At 44.3% G+C, this 20,566-nt stretch overlaps 1 protein-coding gene across 1 annotated transcript; it reads left to right on the forward strand.

Moving 5' to 3' along the window:
* The first annotated feature begins 16,714 nt into the window (after positions 1-16,714).
* LOC118384037 (uromodulin-like) lies at positions 16,715-18,691 on the forward strand. The gene is made up of 3 exons (XM_052518252.1): positions 16,715-16,733; positions 17,112-17,372; positions 17,439-18,691. Exons 1-3 carry the CDS (start codon positions 16,715-16,717, stop codon positions 18,689-18,691), a joined length of 1,533 nt encoding a protein of 510 aa, XP_052374212.1.
* The last annotated feature ends 1,875 nt before the right edge of the window (positions 18,692-20,566 follow it).

Genomic DNA, 20,566 nt, shown 5'->3' on the forward strand with positions numbered 1-20,566 from the left:
ACAATTTGATCGATTATTAACGTTTAAAAATATCTAAAGTTGTATTACAAACGTAGTTTGAAATATTTTAGCAAAGTTTATAGGCAACTTTTGAAATGTTTTTTAGTGACGTTGCGTTTTTGGAAAGCTGTTTTTTTTCTGGATCAAACGTACTTTATAAATGGATATTTTGGGTATATATGGACGGAATTAATCGAACAAAAGGACCAATTGTGATGATTATGGGACATATTGGAGTGCCAACAAAAGAAGCTCGTCAAAGGTAATGTATGTTTTATATTTTATTTCAGCGTTTTGTGTAGCACCTACAGAGTTGAAATATCCTACCCTCTTTATTGACATTGTGCTATCATCAGATAATAGCTTCTTATGCTTTCGCCGAAAAGCTTTTTAAAATCTGCAAGCGTCCCCTATACCATAGGCTAGTTGAGAACAAGTTCTCATTTGCAACTGCTACCTGGCCAAGATAAAGCAAAGCAGTTCAACACATACAACAACACAGAGCTACACATGGAATAAACAAACATACAATCAATAATACAGTAGAAAAATCTATATACAGCATGTGCAAGTGAGGTAGGATAAGAGCGGAAAGGCAATAAATAGGCCAGGGTGGTGCAGTAACTACAACATAGCAATTGAAAACTGGAGTGATAGATGTGCAGAAGATGGATGTGCAAGTAGAGATACTGGGGTGCGAAGGAGCAAGATAAATAAATACAGTTTCGGGATGAGGTAGATTGGATGGGCTATTTACAGATGGGCTATATACAGGTGCAGTGATCTGTGAGCTGCTCTGACAGTTGGTGCTGAAAGCTAGTGAGGGAGGTTGGAGTCTCCAGATTTAGTGATTTTGCAGTTCGTTCCAGTCATTGGCAGCGAACTGGAAGGAGAGGCAGCCAAAGAATTGTCTTTGTGGGTGACCAGTTGCCTTTGGGGGTGACCAGTGAGATATACCTGCTGTCACCACTGATAAATCCACTATAATTGAGAATTTCGATACGCATTTTTCTACGGCTAGCCAGGTGGAAAGAATGGCCAGCCGTAGAAAAATGCGTATCGAAATTCTCAATTATAGTGGATTTATCAGTGGTGACAGTTTTCCAAGCCTCAGTGCACTGGGCAGCTGGGAGCAGGTGTTCTTATTCTCCATGTACTTTACAGTGTCTCAGAACCTTTTTGAGTTTGTGCTACAGGAAGCAAATATCTGCTTGAAAAGGCTAGCCTTAGCTTTCCTAACTGCCTGTGTATATTTGTTGCTAACTTCCCTGAAAAGTTGCATATCACGGGGGCTTTTCGATGCTAATGCAGAATTCCATAGGATGTTTTTGTGTTGGTTAAGGGCAGTCAGGTCTGGAGAGAACCAAGGACTATATCATTTCCTGGTTCTAAATTTCTTGAATGGGGCATGCTTTTTAAGATGGTGAGGAAGGCATTTAAAAAAAAATATCCAGGCATCCTCTACTGACGGGATGAGGTCAGTATCCTTCCAGGATACCCAGGGCCAGGTCGATTAGAAAGGCCTGCTCACTGAAAAGTTACAGGGAGCGTTTGACAGTGATGAGTGGAGGTGGCTTGACCGCTGACCCGTTACAGATGCGGGCAATGAGGCAGTGATCGCTGAGATCTTATTTGAAACCAGCAGAGGTGTATTTGGAGGGCAAGTTGGTTAGGATGATATCTTTGAGGGTGCCCGTGTTTACGGCTTTGGGGTGGTACCTGGTAGGTTCATTGATAATTTGTGTGAGATTGAGGGCATCAAGCTTAGATTGTAGGATGGCTGGGGTGTTAAAACTTCTTGATTGTAGTGGGCAGTATTTTCGTTTTTGGCTAAAAAACGTACCCATTTGAAACTTCCTATTTCTCAGGCCCAGAAACTAGAATATGCATATAATTGTCAGATTAGGATAGAAAACACTCTAAAGTTTCCAAAACGGTCAAAATATTGTCTGTGAGTATAACAGAACTGATATTGCAGGCGAAAACCTGAGGAAAATCCAACAAGGAAGTGCTGTTTTTCCTGAAAGCTCTCTGTTCCATTAGATGCCTTGCCTCCATTTAAAGAGATATCAACGAGATTCATAATTTCAGGTTTTTATTTTGAAAAACGAGCGAGAAAGAACCCATCGCGTCAGTGGATGGCTGGGTGCCAGCAGAGTTTTTCATGCGCAACAGCCATTTTCTCTCTCTCCCTATGGAAGAAGCTACATTCCGGTTGACATATTATCGATTATATATTCTAAAAACAACCTGTGGATTGATTATAAAAAACATTTGACATCTTTCTACGCACTTTACGGATACTATTTGGAATTTTCATCTGCGATGTCGTGACCGCTCGAGCTTGTGGATTTCTGAACATAACGCGCCAAACAAATGGAGGTATTTTGGATATAAAAGTAATATTTATGGAACAAAAGGAACATTTATTGTGTAACTGGGAGTCTCTTGAGTGCAAACATCCGAAGATCATCAAAGGTAAGCGATTTAATTGATTGGTCACGAAAGTCAGAAAAGCTATCTACTTGGCTGCTAGCTGTTTGTAATATTTTGTCTACTGAGAGAGATGTTCTTACATAAACGCTTGTTATGCTTTCCCCCGAAAAGCTTTATTGAAATCTGACACGCCAGGTGGATTAACAACAAGCTAAGCTGTGTTTTGCTATATTGCACTTGTGATTTCATGAAAATTAAATATGTCTAGTAATTTAATTTGAATTTGGCGCTCTGCAATTCAACGGCTGTTGATGAAAATGATCCCGCTAACAGGATGGGTGCGTCAATAATTAAGCATGTTCCAGTTTAGGTCACCGAGCAGCACGAGCTCTGAAGATAGATGGGGGGCAATCAGTTCACATATGGTGTCCAGAGCACAGGTGGGGGCAGAGTGTGGTCTATAGCAGGTGGCAACTGTGAGAGACTTGTTTTTATAGAGTTTGATTTTTGAAAAGTAGAACTTCAAATTGTTTGGGTACAGACCTGGATAGTAGGACAGAACTCTGCAGGCTATCTCTGCATTAGATTGCAAGACCGCCCCCTTTGGCCGTTCTATCTTGTCTGAAAATGTTGTAGTTAGCGATGGAGATTTCAGAGATTTTGGTGGTCTTCCTAAGCATGTAACATAATAACGGTTATCTTTTATTTCCCCCTACATGTAGCACGATGACTATATTTTATAAAATCCTACATGTAGCATTTACATTTACATTTACATTTAAGTCATTTAGTAGACGCTCTTATCCAGAGCGACTTACAAATTGGTGCATTCACCTTATGACATCCAGTGGAACAGCCACTTTACACTAGTGCATCTAAATCTTTTAGGGGTGGGGGGGGGTGAGAAGGATTACTTATCCTATCCTAGGTATTCCTTAAAGAGGTGGGGTTTCAGGTGTCTCCGGAAGGTGGTGATTGACTCCGCTGTCCTGGCGTCGTGAGGGAGTTTGTTCCACCATTGGGGGGCCAGAGCAGCGAACAGTTTTGACTGGGCTGAGCGGGAACTGTACTTCCTCAGTGGTAGGGAGGCGAGCAGGCCAGAGGTGGATGAACGCAGTGCCCTTGTTTGGGTGTAGGGCCTGATCAGAGCCTGGAGGTACTGAGGTGCCGTTCCCCTCACAGCTCCGTAGGCAAGCACCATGGTCTTGTAGCGGATGCGAGCTTCAACTGGAAGCCAGTGGAGAGAGCGGAGGAGCGGGGTGACGTGAGAGAACTTGGGAAGGTTGAACACCAGACGGGCTGCGGCGTTCTGGATGAGTTGTAGGGGTTTAATGGCACAGGCAGGGAGCCCAGCCAACAGCGAGTTGCAGTAATCCAGACGGGAGATGACAAGTGCCTGGATTAGGACCTGCGCCGCTTCCTGTGTGAGGCAGGGTCGTACTCTGCGGATGTTGTAGAGCATGATGCATGATGACTATATTTTATATCACCCTACATGTGGCATGGTAACTGTTATTTTATATCACCCTACATGTAGCATGATAACTGTTATCTTTTAAATCACCCTACCGTGTAGCATGATAACTGTCATCTTTTTTATCATCCTACATGTAGCATGATAACTGTTATCTTTCATATCACCCTACATGTGGCATGATAACTGTTATCTTTCATACCACTGATATGACATGCTATTCTCTAAAATAATTTCTCCGTAATTAATATCACCTGATTGAGCTAATCATGTAAATGTAATTAACTAGAGAGTTGGGCACCACAGAGTGTCACGTTCTGACCTTAGTTATTTTGTTATGTCTTTGTTTTAGTATGGTCAGGGCTTGAGTTGGGTGGGTTGTCTATGTTAGTTTTTCTATGATTTGCTATTTCTGTGTTTGGCCTGGTATGGTTCTCAATCAGAGGCAGCTGTCAATCGTTGTCCCTGATTGAGAACCATATTTAGGTAGCCTGGTTTTACTTTTGAGTTGAGGGTGATTATCTTCCATGTTAGTGTTTGTTACCACACGGGACCGGTTCGTTTGGTTCACGGTGTTATTTTTGTAGTGTTCAGTTTTTCTTATTAAAATGGACACATACAACGCTGCAAATTGGTCCGACATCTTTTTCTCCTCATCAGAGGAGGATGAGGAACGTTACATAGAGAGAGGAAAAAAGGGGGGAAGAGGTATTTGTGACTGTCATCAACCTACCCCCCAGGCCAACGTCATGACACCACCCTACATTTAGCGTTATAAATGTTATCTTTTATATCACCCTACATGTGAATGATAACTGTTATATTTTATGCCACCCTACATGTAGCATGATGACTGTTATATTTTATACCACCCTACATGTAGCATGATGACTGTATTTTATAACACCCCAAATGTAGTATTGTAACTGTTATCTTTAATATCACCCTACATGTAGCATGACGACTGCTATATTTTATATCGCCCTAACTGTAGCATAATAACTGTTAGCTTTTATTTCACCCTACATGTAGCATGATAACTGTTATCTGTTATATCACCCTAAATGTAGTGTGATAACGGTGATCTTTTATATCACTCTACATGTAGCATGATAACGGTTGTCTTTTATGTCACTCTACATGTAGCATGATAACTGTTATCTTTTATGTTTCACCCTACATGTAGCATGATGACTAACTTTTAAATCATCCTACATGTATAATGATAACTTATCATTTATGTCACCCTACATGTAGCATGATAACTGTTATCTTTTATGTTACACCCTACATGTAGCATGATAACTGTTATCTTTTATGTTTCACCCTACATGTAGCATGATAATTGTTATCTTTGATATCACCCAATATGTAGCATGATGACTGCTTGTATATGATTGGTGAAATATTAATGTTTTGCATATAAGAAAATACTAAACAATGATGAATGTTTAAAAGGTAAACAAAGAAAACCTGTGCAGGATAAGTAAGAAACCCAGAGGGGCTTTTATTAATTTAACACCTTTTTAGAATCAAGGTTCCATGCTGTCAAAACAGTTCACACAACTTCAAAACAATTCTTTACGTGTGCTAAACTACCTTTTCTTATCTGTGCTCAGACAGTCATATGGGCCTCATGCAGGTGTTGACATTGTGTGTGATGATTGAAGTCCTTGCTCCATTCAACGTTTTTCCCCAGTGTACGCTGGAGAGGATAGCAGAAAGGAAGTCATCAATAAGGGGCTCAAACTCAGTGGCGAAGGTCTGTATCTGTCCAGGGGAGTCTGTTTGAACATTTGGTGTGTGATTAAGTGGGAGATTAATGTATGTCTATTAATAATTCACCCTGTTTTGACTGTAATTAGACGCTACAGATGTAGGATCTTAATTTGATCACCTTTGTTGCTGAGAATTTTCCTGCACGGCAGGAAATGCAAACTTGTAGCGCATATGCGATGTTTAAAAGGCTCCTAAAGTTTGTCATTTTCACTTTAAAAATGTCAGACTTGATTTGCCCTAACAAAAATATGTATCAACCCCTACAAAAAATATCCATTAATTATAATCCACATAATAATTCACATTTCCTGTTGCTGCAGGATTATTTTCCTGTTGTAGCAAAACTGGCTCAAATGAAGATCCTACATATGTATAATTTGTAGAGTAAAGCTATATAAAGGAACAATTAGGTCAAGGTTGATTGATTGCATGGATTGGTTGGGTAATGGTCTGGTTGTGCCCCTTTTGCCAGGCCTTTAAGCTGTTCTTTGTGGACTCAGACATAAAGCGTGGAGATTGAGTATGGAAGGAGGAAATCATTTCTACAACGTTGCCAATGCATTATGTCAGAGCTCACAGAGGCATTACCTCTCATGTTTATGTCAAAATGACAGACCCAAGCATTGATCTCACCCTCAAAGGGGTCTTTTTGACTGTACATTAACAGTCAAAGAGACACCATCTAATCCAAATGTCAACCTAGAGTCACCTTTTACAGATTAATTTATATTTGTAACACATTTACTATGTATAACATTTTTTTTATTTGAACAGTCCCTGTCTTGAAGGGATAGTGTGAGATTTCGGCCATTAATCCCTTTTTTACTTCCCCATATTCAGATGAAAATGTATGTCTCTGCGTTCAGCTTGAAGGAAGTTGAAGGTAGCTTCACAAGCCATTGCTAACTAGCATCAGTGCAATGACTGTTCCCATAGACTTCCAGTTACTTAGCAATTATGTTAACGCTAATGAGAAACTTCCTTCAAACTGCATGCAGAGACTTACCAATGGTAACCATGAGTTCATCTGACTCTTGGAAAATAGAAAAAGGGCTTGATTGCCAAAATCTCGCTCTATCCCTTTGAGAACCAGTAACATAGCATCTAATGTAGAATTACAAATCAAATGTTCCTTAGTTCCACAATGGCAATTAGAAATGGGAAATTAAATGTGATGCTTTGCTCTACCAAAAGCAGCAGATGGCAGCAATGTATTACTTTATTTCAAGGATGAAATGGCCAAATTAGAATTGATAGACTGCATCTACAGTTGAAGTCGGAAGTTTACATACACTTAGGTTGGAGTCATTAAAACTCGTTTTTCAACAAGTCCACAAATATCTTGTTAACTTACTATAGTTTGGCATGTCGGTTAGGACATCTATTTTGTGCATGACAAGTAATTTTTCCAACAATTGTTTACAGTGGGTAAGAAGTTTACGTACAATAAGTTGACTGTTCATCCTTGGGAGCAATTTCCAAATGCCTGAAGGTCCCACGTTCATCTGTACAAACAATAGTATGTAAGTATAAACACCATGGGACCACGCAGCCGTCATACTGCTCAGGAAGGAGACGCGTTCTGTCTCCTAGAGATGAACGTACTTTGATGTGAAAAGTGCAAATCAATCCCAGAACAACAGCAAAGGACCTTGTGAAGATGCTGGAGGAAATAGGTACAAATGTATTTATATCCTCAGTAAATGAGTCCCCAATCGACATAACCTGAAAGGCCTCTCAGCAAGGAATCGGCCATAAAAAATCCAGACTACGGTTTGCGACTGCACATGGGGACAAAGATCGTACTTTTTGGAGAAATGTCCTCTGGTCTGATGAAACAAAATTGAACTGTTTGGCCATAATGACCGTCGTTATGTTTGGAGGGAAAAGGGGGAGGCTTGCAAGCCGAAGCATCATGTTGTGGGGGTGCTTTGCTGTAGGAGGGACTGGTGCACTGGACGGAATGAGGAAGGACACATCAGTCAGGAAGTTAAAGTTTGGTCGCAAATGGGTCTTCCAAATGAACAATGATACCAAGCATACTTCCAAAGTTGTGGCAAAATGGCTTAAGAACAACAAAGTCAAGGTATTGGAGTGGTCATCACAAAGCCAATTTTATAGAAAATTTGTGGGCAGAACTGAAAAGGCGTGTGCGAGCAAGGAGGCCGACAAACGTGATTCAGTTACACCAGCTCTGTCAAGGAGAATGGGCCAAAATTCACCCAACTTATTGTGGGAAGCTTGTGGAAGGCCACACGAAATGTTTGACCCAAGTTAAACAATTTAAAGGCAATGCTACCAAATACTAATTGAGTGTATGTAAACTTCTGACCCACTGGGAATGTGATGAAAGAAATAAAAGCTGAAATAAATCCTTTTCTCTACTATTATTCTAACATTTCACATTCTTAAAATAAAGTGGTGATCCCAACTGACCTAAGACAGGGAATTTTTACTAGGATTAAATGTCAGGAATTGTGAAAAACTGAGTTTAAATGTATTTGGCTAAAGTGTGTGTAAATTTCCAACTTCAACTGTAAATATTGTTCATGTTGCGAGGCTGCAAGATGTCCATTTTAGTTCCTAAGCATGGTAATAACTTATCCTCCATCCCTCATGCTGCAGATAACGGTCTTAGATTGCATGGTGGGATGATTGCAGGCTAGAACAGTGATGAGAAGCAATAATGAGTGCAATGGAACATTATACTCATACTGTACACATAAATCCAACATGGGCATTGTTCACTGTGATGTAATAAGGAAGTAACTGTCACAGTAGGACTAATGCTACTGTATACACATACCAGTTAACCAGAGCTTCTTTCCCTAGGTTATAGCTTTTTAACTACCCATGCACTTCTTCTGGATATTTCTGTCTGTATAGTGTTTATAGAATTGTGTGTGTTTATGTGTGTGTGAGCATGCATGCATTTGTGTTTGATGACGATGTGGAATGTTTTGGGAGTTATTAATTTGCATGGACAGTATTGCCAGAATATCTAGAGAAAACAAAAAGTATATTCCTCAGAAAATCAAACTAGTCACTTATGATTATGGTGATCACACTCCGCATATAGGAGGGGGCGAGAATGAGGGAGAAGAAAGAGACTGTGTGGTGGAGTGTGTTGTACTGCTAAATTGATATTTCTCTCAACAATAAGGCATATTTAAAACGATAGGAACCCTTCAGAGATAAGGAAGAGTTTTTTAACGAACTCTTCCAAAAGCATATAAACCCCCGAATAGCAATAGCCACCTGCTTCTTCTGTGAATGGACTAAAGCATCCCGGGGGTATAGATGAAGTGTTTGCTAACTGATTTAACAAGAACGATTTAGAAGAAGTCTGGACTGTATCTACGAGGCACAGGGCAGCCTAAGGACTAGTTTATGCAAAAACATGCCATGAGAATTATTTAGCATGTATTCTTCTTTAGGTTATGGAGAGGTCTCGGTGGGGCCTCAGGCCAATTACAATATATAATAATTCAACTTTTTTATTCAACAATTGCTTCTGGAGAGAATTTTTGTGACAGCTTTCCCCAACGCTGTTGTCGTTATGCAGACAGAGATGTTCATCTGGAAGAAATAAGAGATCAAAAAACATGTGGGGGCGAGGAGACCAGAGAGACCAGAATATCCATAGAGATCAGAACATGTTCCCTCTTTTCGTCATATTAATCTTTAACCAATGCAAAGCCGTCACATATTACAGCTTAATTTCTGAACCAAAAAAACAAGTTTCACATCTAAATTGCCCTCCCAGTATTCTCTTTCCCTCTTTCAGACAGAGATATAAAACAGCCATTTGCAAAGTAAAAAGCCATGCTAGTCTATTGTGACAACGTCTCTCTGTGTTCCTTCGTTGTCCTATTCTGATGGCCAACTTTATCTGAGGGTCCATGTTGAGACGTGGAAGCTACAGCTTAATTCTTATAATGGACTTCGTTATACAGTATATCATATCACCAAGAGTTGCCCACATTAATAGCCACTTTTGGGTGATTTAACACTCCCAGAATGGAGACATTCATTCTCATCTCATGCTGTAATGCTTATCTCTCTGAGGAAGAAAGGACCTTTCAGTGTTCATAGTTGATATCACCAGTGATAGGCTAAGCGGCAATATGGTGCTGGCTATTAACAGTACATCAGGCATTCAGTCAGTGCAGGGGGTCCCGGAAAGTTAACTTCGCTAAAAAATGAATAGCGCTAAAACTGGAATTGTCCTGTGTCGGGGATTCACTGTAAATTGACCGTGTATCATTGCGGTTTAATATCTGCATACAGTATGTGTTTAGTACCATGTTACTTTTACTACCATGTCCTTGCCTTCAGAGTAATTAATGGTGTTGTTTACTTTACATTCTGTAAGAGCTTAATGAGGAACATGCATGTTTTAGGCACATAATACATTTTCACAAATGAACAATTGAATTCAGAGCCCTAATTAGTCCTGATAAATGATAAATGATAAATGAGTGAACCTATAGGTTAATACGTCATTACATCTCCGTAATATAAGATGACCAAACATGTTGCGGACAGTGTATCGTGTATACGTTAAACACATTGATTGAATCAGACCTGTATTGTGGTAAATCCACATCATTATGACCTTGTATCTTCCCTGCCAACATGTTGTATGTACGACAGTGTCCGAGACCAAGGATGTCCTAATATGGACACCACACAGTTATCTCAGAATCTTAACAGACAAAGTCAGGTAAAAATAAAACCTGACTCACTCAAGCTTTCAATCTGTGCTTAGCTCACTTAACACAAGGGAAGAAAACTTTTGCGACCCACTAAAATATTCAAGCTTAAAGCATTGACCTTATTAGGAAGATTTTTGCATGTTGTTTTTGCCATGGGGAAATTTTGTTACCGTGTCATGTACACGTTTAAAGTGGCATTTAAATACAAAACAATTTGACAATACAACTTTCATAACAGTTACATGCCAATAAAAAGAGACTAGCCTGCTGGCCTTACTGGGTCGATAGGAACACTAGTCCGAGCTATTTAGGAGAGATATCACACCTGGCACAAATGATTGTCTAGTTCCGTTTTTCCTGCCGAGGGGTGCCCTATACCTGCGCCCAGAGGGGAGTAGTTCAAAGTCTGGATACAGGGTGTGGCTTGGGTCTAAAATTATTTTGTGAGCCTTTCGGAGGCCCCTGGACTTAAAGATCTCATCCAGGCCTGTCTGTTTGACTCCAAGTATCTTGCTTGATGTGGTGATAATCTTTCACAGCATATTTCTCTGGCTGACAGTGGCATTGCCAAAAAAACAAACAATACAATACTCTCAAACTAATGGTTGTCTTTTGTATTGCTTCCACGTCTCAGTTCCCTGCTGAGCAGGGGTGGCTGCTTTGTGTTGTACCACTTCTCAGTTCCCTGCTGGGCAGGGGATGGCTGCTTTGTGTTGTACCACTTCTCAGTTCCCTGCTGGGCAGGGGATGGCTGCTTTGTGTTGTACCACTTCTCAGTTCCCTGCTGGGCAGGGGATGGCTGCTTTGTGTTGTACCACTTCTCAGTTCCCTGCTGGGCAGGGATGGCTGCTTTGTGTTGTACCACTTCTCAGTTCCCTGCTGGGCAGGGGATGGCTGCTTTGTGTTGTACCACTTCTCAGTTCCCTGCTGGGCAGGGATGGCTGCTTTGTGTTGTACCACTTCTCAGTTCCCTGCTGGGCAGGGGTGGCTGCTTTGTGTTGTACCACTTCTCAGTTCCCTGCTGGGCAGGGGATGGCTGCTTTGTGTTGTACCACTTCTCAGTTCCCTGCTGGGCAGGGATGGCTGCTTTGTGTTGTACCAATTCTCAGTTCCCTGCTGGGCAGGGGATGGCTGCTTTGTGTTGTACCACTTCTCAGTTCCCTGCTGGGCAGGGGATGGATGCTTTGTGTTGTACCAATTCTCAGTTACCTGCTGGGCAGGGGATGGCTGCTTTGTGTTGTACCACTTCTCAGTTCCCTGCTGGGCAGGGGGTGGCTGCTTTGTGTTGTACCACTTCTCAGTTCCCTGCTGGGCAGGGGATGGCTGCTTTGTGTTGTACCACTTCTCAGTTCCCTGCTGGGCAGGGGATGGCTGCTTTGTGTTGTACCACTTCTCAGTTCCCTGCTGGGCAGGGGATGGCTGCTTTGTGTTGTACCACTTCTCAGTTCCCTGCTGGGCAGGGGATGGCTGCTTTGTGTTGTACCACTTCTCAGTTCCCTGCTGGGCAGTTGTTGGCTGCTTTGTTTTGTACCACTTCTCAGTTCCCTGCTGGGCAGGGGATGGCTGCTTTGTGTTGTACCACTTCTCAGTTCCCTGCTGGGCAGGGATGGCTGCTTTGTGTTGTACCACTTCTCAGTTCCCTGCTTGGCAGGGGATGGCTGCTTTGTGTTGTACCACTTCTCAGTTACCTGCTGGGCAGGGGTGGCTGCTTTGTGTTGTACCACTTCTCAGTTCCCTGCTGGGCAGGGGTGGCTGCTTTGTGTTGTACCACTTCTCAGTTCCGTACTGGGCAGGGGATGGCTGCTTTGTGTTGTACCACTTCTCAGTTCCCTGCTTGGCAGGGGATGGCTGCTTTGTGTTGTACCACTTCTCAGTTACCTGCTGGGCAGGGATGGCTGCTTTGTGTTGTACCACTTCTCAGTTCCCTGCTGGGCAGGGATGGCTGCTTTGTGTTGTACCACTTCTCAGTTCCCTGCTGGGCAGGGGATGGCTGCTTTGTGTTGTACCACTTCTCAGTTCCCTGCTGGGCAGGGATGGCTGCTTTGTGTTGTACCACTTCTCAGTTCCCTGCTGGGCAGGGGATGGCTGCTTTGTGTTGTACCACTTCTCAGTTCCCTGCTGGGCAGGGATGGCTGCTTTGTGTTGTACCACTTCTCAGTTCCCTGCTGGGCAGGCGATGGCTGCTTTGTGTTGTACCACTTCTCAGTTCCCTGCTGGGCAGGGGATGGCTGCTTTGTGTTGTACCACTTCTCAGTTCCCTGCTGGGCAGGGATGGCTGCTTTGTGTTGTACCACTTCTCAGTTCCCTGCTGGGCAGGGGATGGCTGCTTTGTGTTGTACCACTTCTCAGTTCCCTGCTGGGCAGGGATGGCTGCTTTGTGTTGTACCACTTCTCAGTTCCCTGCTGGGCAGGGATGGCTGCTTTGTGTTGTACCACTTCTCAGTTCCCTGCTGGGCAGGGGATGGCTGCTTTGTGTTGTACCACTTCTCAGTTCCCTGCTGGGCAGGGATGGCTGCTTTGTGTTGTACCACTTCTCAGTTCCCTGCTGGGCAGGGGTTGGCTGCTTTGTGTTGTACCACTTCTCAGTTCCCTGCTGGGCAGGGGATGGCTGCTTTGTGTTGTACCACTTCTCAGTTCCGTACTGGGCAGGGGGTGGCTGCTTTGTGTTGTACCACTTCTCAGTTCCCTGCTGGGCAGGGGTGGCTGCTTTGTGTTGTACCACTTCTCAGTTCCCTGCTGGGCAGGGGGTGGCTGCTTTGTGTTGTACCACTTCTCAGTTCCGTACTGGGCAGGGGATGGCTGCTTTGTGTTGTACCACTTCTCAGTTCCCTGCTTGGCAGGGGATTGCTGCTTTGTGTTGTACCACTTCTCAGTTACCTGCTGGGCAGGGATGGCTGCTTTGTGTTGTACCACTTCTCAGTTCCCTGCTGGGCAGGGATGGCTGCTTTGTGTTGTACCACTTCTCAGTTCCCTGCTGGGCAGGGGATGGCTGCTTTGTGTTGTACCACTTCTCAGTTCCCTGCTGGGCAGGGATGGCTGCTTTGTGTTGTACCACTTCTCAGTTCCCTGCTGGGCAGGGATGGCTGCTTTGTGTTGTACCACTTCTCAGTTCCCTGCTGGGCAGGGATGGCTGCTTTGTGTTGTACCACTTCTTAGTTCCCTGCTGGGCAGGGATGGCTGCTTTGTGTTGTACCACTTCTCAGTTCCCTGCTGGACAGGGATGGCTGCTTTGTGTTGTACCACTTCTCAGTTCCCTGCTGGGCAGGGGTGGCTGCTTTGTGTTGTACCACTTCTCAGTTCCCTGCTGGGCAGGGATGGCTGCTTTGTGTTGTACCACTTCTCAGTTCCCTGCTGGGCAGGGGATGGCTGCTTTGTGTTGTACCACTTCTCAGTTCCCTGCTGGGCAGGGATGGCTGCTTTGTGTTGTACCACTTCTCAGTTCCCTGCTGGACAGGGATGGCTGCTTTGTGTTGTACCACTTCTCAGTTCCCTGCTGGGCAGGGGTGGCTGCTTTGTGTTGTACCACTTCTCAGTTCCCTGCTGGGCAGGGATGGCTGCTATGTGTTGTACCACTTCTCAGTTCCCTGCTGGGCAGGGGATGGCTGCTTTGTGTTGTACCACTTCTCAGTTCCCTGCTGGGCAGGGATGGCTGCTTTGTGTTGTACCACTTCTCAGTTCCCTGCTGGGCAGGGATGGCTGCTTTGTGTTGTACCACGTCTCAGTTACCTGCTGGGCAGTTGTTGGCTGCTTTGTGTCGTACCACTTCTCAGTTCCCTGCTGGACAGGGATGGCTGCTTTGTGTTGTACCACTTCTCAGTTCCCTGCTGGGCAGGGGTGGCTGCTTTGTGTTGTACCACTTCTCAGTTCCCTGCTGGGCAGGGATGGCTGCTTTGTGTTGTACCACTTCTCAGTTCCCTGCTGGGCAGGGGATGGCTGCTTTGTGTTGTACCACTTCTCAGTTCCCTGCTGGGCAGGGATGGCTGCTTTGTGTTGTACCACTTCTCAGTTCCCTGCTGGGCAGGGATGGCTGCTATGTGTTGTACCACTTCTCAGTTCCCTGCTGGGCAGGGGATGGCTGCTTTGTGTTGTACCACTTCTCAGTTCCCTGCTGGGCAGGGATGGCTGCTTTGTGTTGTACCACTTCTCAGTTCCCTGCTGGGCAGGGATGGCTGCTTTGTGTTGTACCACGTCTCAGTTACCTGCTGGGCAGTTGTTGGCTGCTTTGTGTCGTACCACTTCTCCCTTGCCTTGCTGGGCAGTTGTTGGCTGCTTTGTGGCAGGTTTACCTACCTACCTCCCTTGCCTTGCTGGGCAGTTGTTGGCTGCTTTTTGGCAGGTTTACCTACCTACCTCCCTTGCCTTGTTGGGCAGTTGTTGGCTGCTTTGTGGCAGGTTTACCTACCTACCTCCCTTGCCTTGCTGGGCAGTTGTTGGCTGCTTTGTGGCAGGTTTACCTACCTCCCTTGCCTTGCTTACTTTATAACAACTCTTATTCAAAGGGATGTTCATTTCAGTTTAGAAAAAAAAGTGCATCCAGGAGTTAACAAAAATACAACATGTATCACAAACAATGCACAACATTGTACAGGTGTAGCACTTAACTATTATACAATATGCTCAAGTAATTGAGTTCACTATAGCAATACACATACTCAAATAAAGGGCAAGCCAGCAAAACATTTCTCCAGTCCAGCTAATTAGATAGACACCCTGTCTTTTTGTATGAGATTTGAAGTGGTTTATGGTTCATGAAGGCACCACCTGCTATGACCCCATGATTAAGGGTCTTCCCCCAAATTGCATCAGTTAGCCAGCGTTATCTGGTATTTGTCTTTACAAGATGGTATCGACTTTTGTGACATCATGCAGAAAATGAACTGTCATGTGTGCAAGTGCTGCACTGAATGAACGCTGATAAAACCTTCCGAGCCAATGGTAATAAATACTACAGGCCGACGAAGAACAGGCTAGGCAGACAAAGCACAACCACAATGTCTGGCCTCCTTTGAAATGAGAATGTTAATCTTGTGAGTGGCTTTAAACATCAACATGTGTGAAAATGGTGCGTTTCTATGTTTTGTAGTAAAAAAAGATAGAGGAATGACAATATCGGTGTGCATTGTGTGATTTTAACCAATTATGAGCAGCCATTGCCTACTAATTGGTTGATGATGACATTAACACTTAACTTCCTCTATCTTCTTTTCAACAAAACATAGAAATGTGCAATTTTCACATATGTTGATGTGATTTATTTCTCCTTTATTTAACTAGGCAAGTCAGTTAAGGACAAATTCTTATTTTCAATGACGGCCTGGGTTAACTACCTGTTCAGGGGCAGAACCACAGATGTGTACCTTGTCAGCCCGGGGGTTTGAACTTGCAACCTTCCGGTTACTAGTCCAACTCTCTAACCACTAGGCTGCCCTGCCACCTGCTGCCTGCTGTGATGCTGGAGATTAAGTTGAAGTTTCCCTTTTAATATGAGCTCACTCCTCATTTGGAAATATATTTTGAACAGAGGTCTTAGTGAAGAAATAAAACAAATCAAGCTATTCCAATGCTTGGATGGCCTAGATAATGGGGTCATAATCTTTTCTTTACATGCGTTGTGGAAATGTGATACAAAAACCAAAGTGATAGCCAGCTCTGCTTTTGTTGTGCGTAAATAGATACTTAAAGTCAGATTAACATCCAAGAAGCAACATCTAACATGATGGATTTCAAGGATTTTTTTTGCAGGTTCTGGAGGCCATTATATTTCCCCAAGGACATCAGAACAGCAATAAAACTAGCTATTAGAACATTGTCTATTTACATACTGATCTGTTTGGTGGGTTTGATACGGATTCTCACTCAGAATATTCTGACTCTTTACTTCGTTAATTATAAATGTTACGTTTAATATTCTGTGGCTTTCAACTTGTAGCCGCATAGTGCAACAGAAAGACAACTTCCAATATGCCAAACAAATTATATTTAAAACCACAAAGCATCACGACTCAATCCGATTCCAAGTGAAGGTCATTCATGTTGTTCTTTTGTTTGTGCCGTTTCTGTTATTGTTTTTACGTGTGCTGTTGCAATAGGGACAATTATGCAATAGGGAAGTTAACTTTTCACTAGGGAAGTTTACTTTTCACTAGGGAAGTTTACTTTTCACTAGGGAAGTTTACTTTTCACTAGGGAAGTTTACTTTTCACTTGGAAAGTTTACTTTTCACTAGGGAAGTTTACTTTTCACTAAGGAAGTTTACTTTGCATGACTAGGGGGACTATTATGGGAAAATAACCCAATCAAATCCTAAATGTGTCAGATGTACAATTGTAAATGAAGTCAAAGCTTATCGGTTCAACAACTTTACAATCTCCAAAGTTGTATTTTACATGGGACAAGAATTACGCAGATTAAGCGGAGCCATATTTTTCAGATGAAGAGTTATTCATTTATACTTGAGTTATCAGTTTTCATAGTGATTAATAAGTAACTCCATGCACGTAATCACATAAAACATAAAAGTATTTTACCGATAGTCACATGATGTCTCTGGAAAAATATAAATTCTCAAGTTCACAGGTAGAAGCCAGCACATACTTCCTGTGAATGGTGTGTAGGCTGTTTTGATCTAAATGATGGGACTCTTAGTGATGACATCAGGGGCTCTGCTACTCTTTCACCTGCACCTTTCACCTGCACCTGTTAAGACGGCTTTGTCGGCAATGGCATCACCTGCTATGACCCCAAGATCTGCGAAAGCGGCTCCTGCTGTCGTCAAGGTTACCGCTGGTCTTCGATACTGGGTTGTGTGGACGTTGACGAGTGTTCCTTTCCTGACCAGCCCTGCGCCCCTCAGGTCTGTGAGAACACCCCTGGGTCCTTCAACTGCCTGGTGCTTTCTGACGATAACCACCGCTCAGTCCAGCACACCAGCCCAAACGTGGACCCCCACTCTGTCCAGTTTATGTGTGGGGACACATAGTGTCCAGTGGGACAGGACTGTATCAGTATTGGTGGAACATCTCGTTGTGCAGACCACTACCAGCACTACTCTGTACTGAATGACGCCTGGCGTGCCACGACCTACAGGGGTATAGGGAACTGCGACAAGGATATCAACTTTCGGGGCTGGTATCGCATGTTCCTGGGGGACACCAGTGTTCAGATGCCAGAGAGGTGTGGTACCAACAGCCCGATGTGGCTCACAGATCCCCACCCCCAGCTGTCGGACGGAGTGGTTCAGCGGGTTGTCTGTGGGAGCTATGATAGCTGCTGCCAATATAAACAAACCCCAATCCATGTCAAAGCCTGCTATAGAAACTACTATGTCTACAAGTTTGTCAGTCCAACGTATTGCACCTTTGCCTATTGTGCAGACGTCAACACTATGGTATGTGCTACCTGTGGAAGTGATCAGACTTGTGTGAGTGAGGATAAGATCAACTGGAGATGTGAGAGGAAAGCTCCAGAGCTGGTATGTGGGCGGAGCCTCCTACAGGTGGGTCTCAGCAGAGCTCATCTGGAGGCTGCTGGTATAAACGCTACCACTGCTCATCTGGCTGACCGGCGCTGCTCCGCCCACGAGGATCGTAATGGCATGGTGTGGTACCAGGTGGAGCGCAGGGAGGGACACTGTGGAAACACAGTGAAGACAAATGGCACTCAGGCTGTCTACTCCAACAGCATATTTGTTCATCCAGTAGATGCACAAAATGATTCTCCTCTTAGCTTTCCTTTCTCCTGTATCTATCCTCTGGAGATAGAGAGCAGCCTGGATGTGCCCATCAGACCCCATCTACCAACTGACAATGCAGTTGTCGCAGTCGGTGCCAAGGCCAGAGCCTCCATGTTTCTGTATCGTAACTCCAACTACACAGAGCCTTACCCAGCTGGTCAGGCAGTCACTCTGCTTGTGGGTTCCACCCTGCATGTGGGCGTGTCCGTAGACGAGTCAGACCCGGAGCTTTTCGTGGACGACTGCTTCACCACGGAATCCCCCAGCACTGACAACCTCCTTCGATACTACATAATTCAGGACTGCTGTCCAAGCAATTGTACCCACGTGACAATCGAGGAAAGCGCCTCATCCCTCCAGGCTCGATTCTCTGCTCTGCTGTCTGGGGGCTACCGTTACGTCTTCCTGAACTGCCGCCTCAGCCTGTGTAACCACAGAAGCTCATCCTGCTCTCCAGTGTGTTCCAGGAAGAGGTCCCGCTCTGTGGCCAAGTCTGTCTCCCTCAACCCCCTCACCATCAGGCCAATCACCTGGGCCCAGAGTCTAGAATGACCGCCAGCTTCTCCCCCACCCCTCAACCCCACTGTCAACCCACTGGGCCCTCTCCCTCCCCAGATCTCCATTCCCACCAGCACAACCAATGGTCATGCAAGGGCACCAAATTACTTTCTGCTATTATTGATAATGAATGTTTGCAATACAGTGTGTGATTTCATTGTACTGTAAATGTTTTATACACATAGACTTGCACTGCTTTTGCGGATCGATCATTTACTCAGTTGTGTTCGTGCCAACCAAACCTGAGTTGCTCAGTGTGTATGCTGCCATTTGACAATGACAATAAAGAACTATATGATAAAGAACACATCACTATGTATTTTTTCTCTATCTCTCCTCCCCCACTTGCACATAGATACACCCCCCTCTATTTCCCCAGCCCGCAGACATTTTTCAAAGCCATTTGACATAGACACAACTGTTGCCTGAGGATTTTTCTTTCACCTTCTTGTAATTCCCAGTTGTATCTGGAAATCTAGAGTATACCTAGAGTCAGTGCGAGGTACCTGAAGTCATACCTGCAGCCATTTTGGGGCAATCTTGAAGAAAGAGAAAGTATCAACCAGCCAGATAATGCAAGTAATGCTTACAGTAGGGATGATTTCCGACATAGCCGGGCTACCAGGGTCACCAGGGAGACCAATCTGAAGGGGAGAGAGAGGAGCCCATTACATCCGCTAGTAGAGGGAGAAATGATTCCCAGGGGAAGATAATTGTGAGGAGAAAAGCATGAAGCAAAAGCAGTGCCAGGAATTGTATCAGTCGGTGGCCCCTTTACAGCCTCTGCCCGTCTCGGATAAGGGGGATATGAACACTGGCAAGGTGCAGCTGGGAGGGAGAGAATGTCATTATCGTGGGACCCCCACACAACCCCATAACCCTTTCCTCTGCTTTATTTTACTTTCCACTTAATTTTGTGTATGCTCTTTGCTCTGCCGCTCGCTTGACGAGGTAAACGTGTAAGTCCCCCTGGCTTTTGAAATCAATTTGGGTCCTCGCTGTGTCTCCTACGACACCTGACTGGCCCTGTGGTGCCCCTCCTTGATGAGGCCCGACTGGCCCTGTGGCGCAGCTCCTTGATGAGGCCCGGCTGGCTCAGTGGCGCAGCTCCTTGATGAGACCTGGCTGGCCCTGTGGCGTAGCTCTATGAGGAAGCCTGGCAGGGGGCTTTTGGCTGCTCTCACATTTTTGAAAGGTGGAGGAAGTGATTAACAGTGACAGCACACACACACATGCACGTGTGAACACACAGATCTCTGGTTCACTCATACAGCGGTACACAGGTTTGAGCTCCATTCCTGTGAGATTGTAAAGTAGGTTGTTGATTGAAAAATTGGCACTTCCTTAAGTAATGATACCTCGCTGGAAATAATTGATTGTTCAGACCCACTAGTGTACATTGACCTCATACACAAGCAGGGTTAACAAGAACTACTGTTACCACAGCAATATTGATTGTCAAAATAATCAAAGTAGGTGCACCCCACTCCGATAAACATGGATCTATAGTTATTAAAGGATGCTTTACTGTAACCAGTGGGTCAAGGAATGAATTTCAGTGTAGTGGAGAAAAGACGAGACTGGTTAACCAGGAGAAAAAGATCAGACTGGTTAACCAGGAGAAACAGAGCAGAGTGGTTAACCAGGAGAAACAGAGCAGAGTGGTTAACCAGGAGAAGCAGAGCAGAGTGGTTAACCAGGAGAAACAGAATAGAGTGGTTAACCAGGAGAAACAGAACAGAGTGGTTAACCAGGAGAAACAGAACAGAGTGGTTAACCAGGAGAAACAGAGCAGAGTGGTTAACTAGGAGAAACAGAGCAGAGTGGTTAACTAGGAGAAACAGAGCAGAGTGGTTAACCAGGAGAAAC

Source organism: Oncorhynchus keta, chromosome 4 (assembly GCF_023373465.1).
Source record: "Oncorhynchus keta strain PuntledgeMale-10-30-2019 chromosome 4, Oket_V2, whole genome shotgun sequence".
NCBI classification, from domain to species: Eukaryota; Metazoa; Chordata; class Actinopteri; order Salmoniformes; family Salmonidae; genus Oncorhynchus; species Oncorhynchus keta.

Coding starts and splice junctions, on each gene's coding strand:
- LOC118384037 (XM_052518252.1), top strand. Junction 17,373..17,438: donor CCACTCTGTCCAGTTTATGT/GTGGGGACACAT, acceptor CTCGTTGTGCAG/ACCACTACCAGCACTACTCT.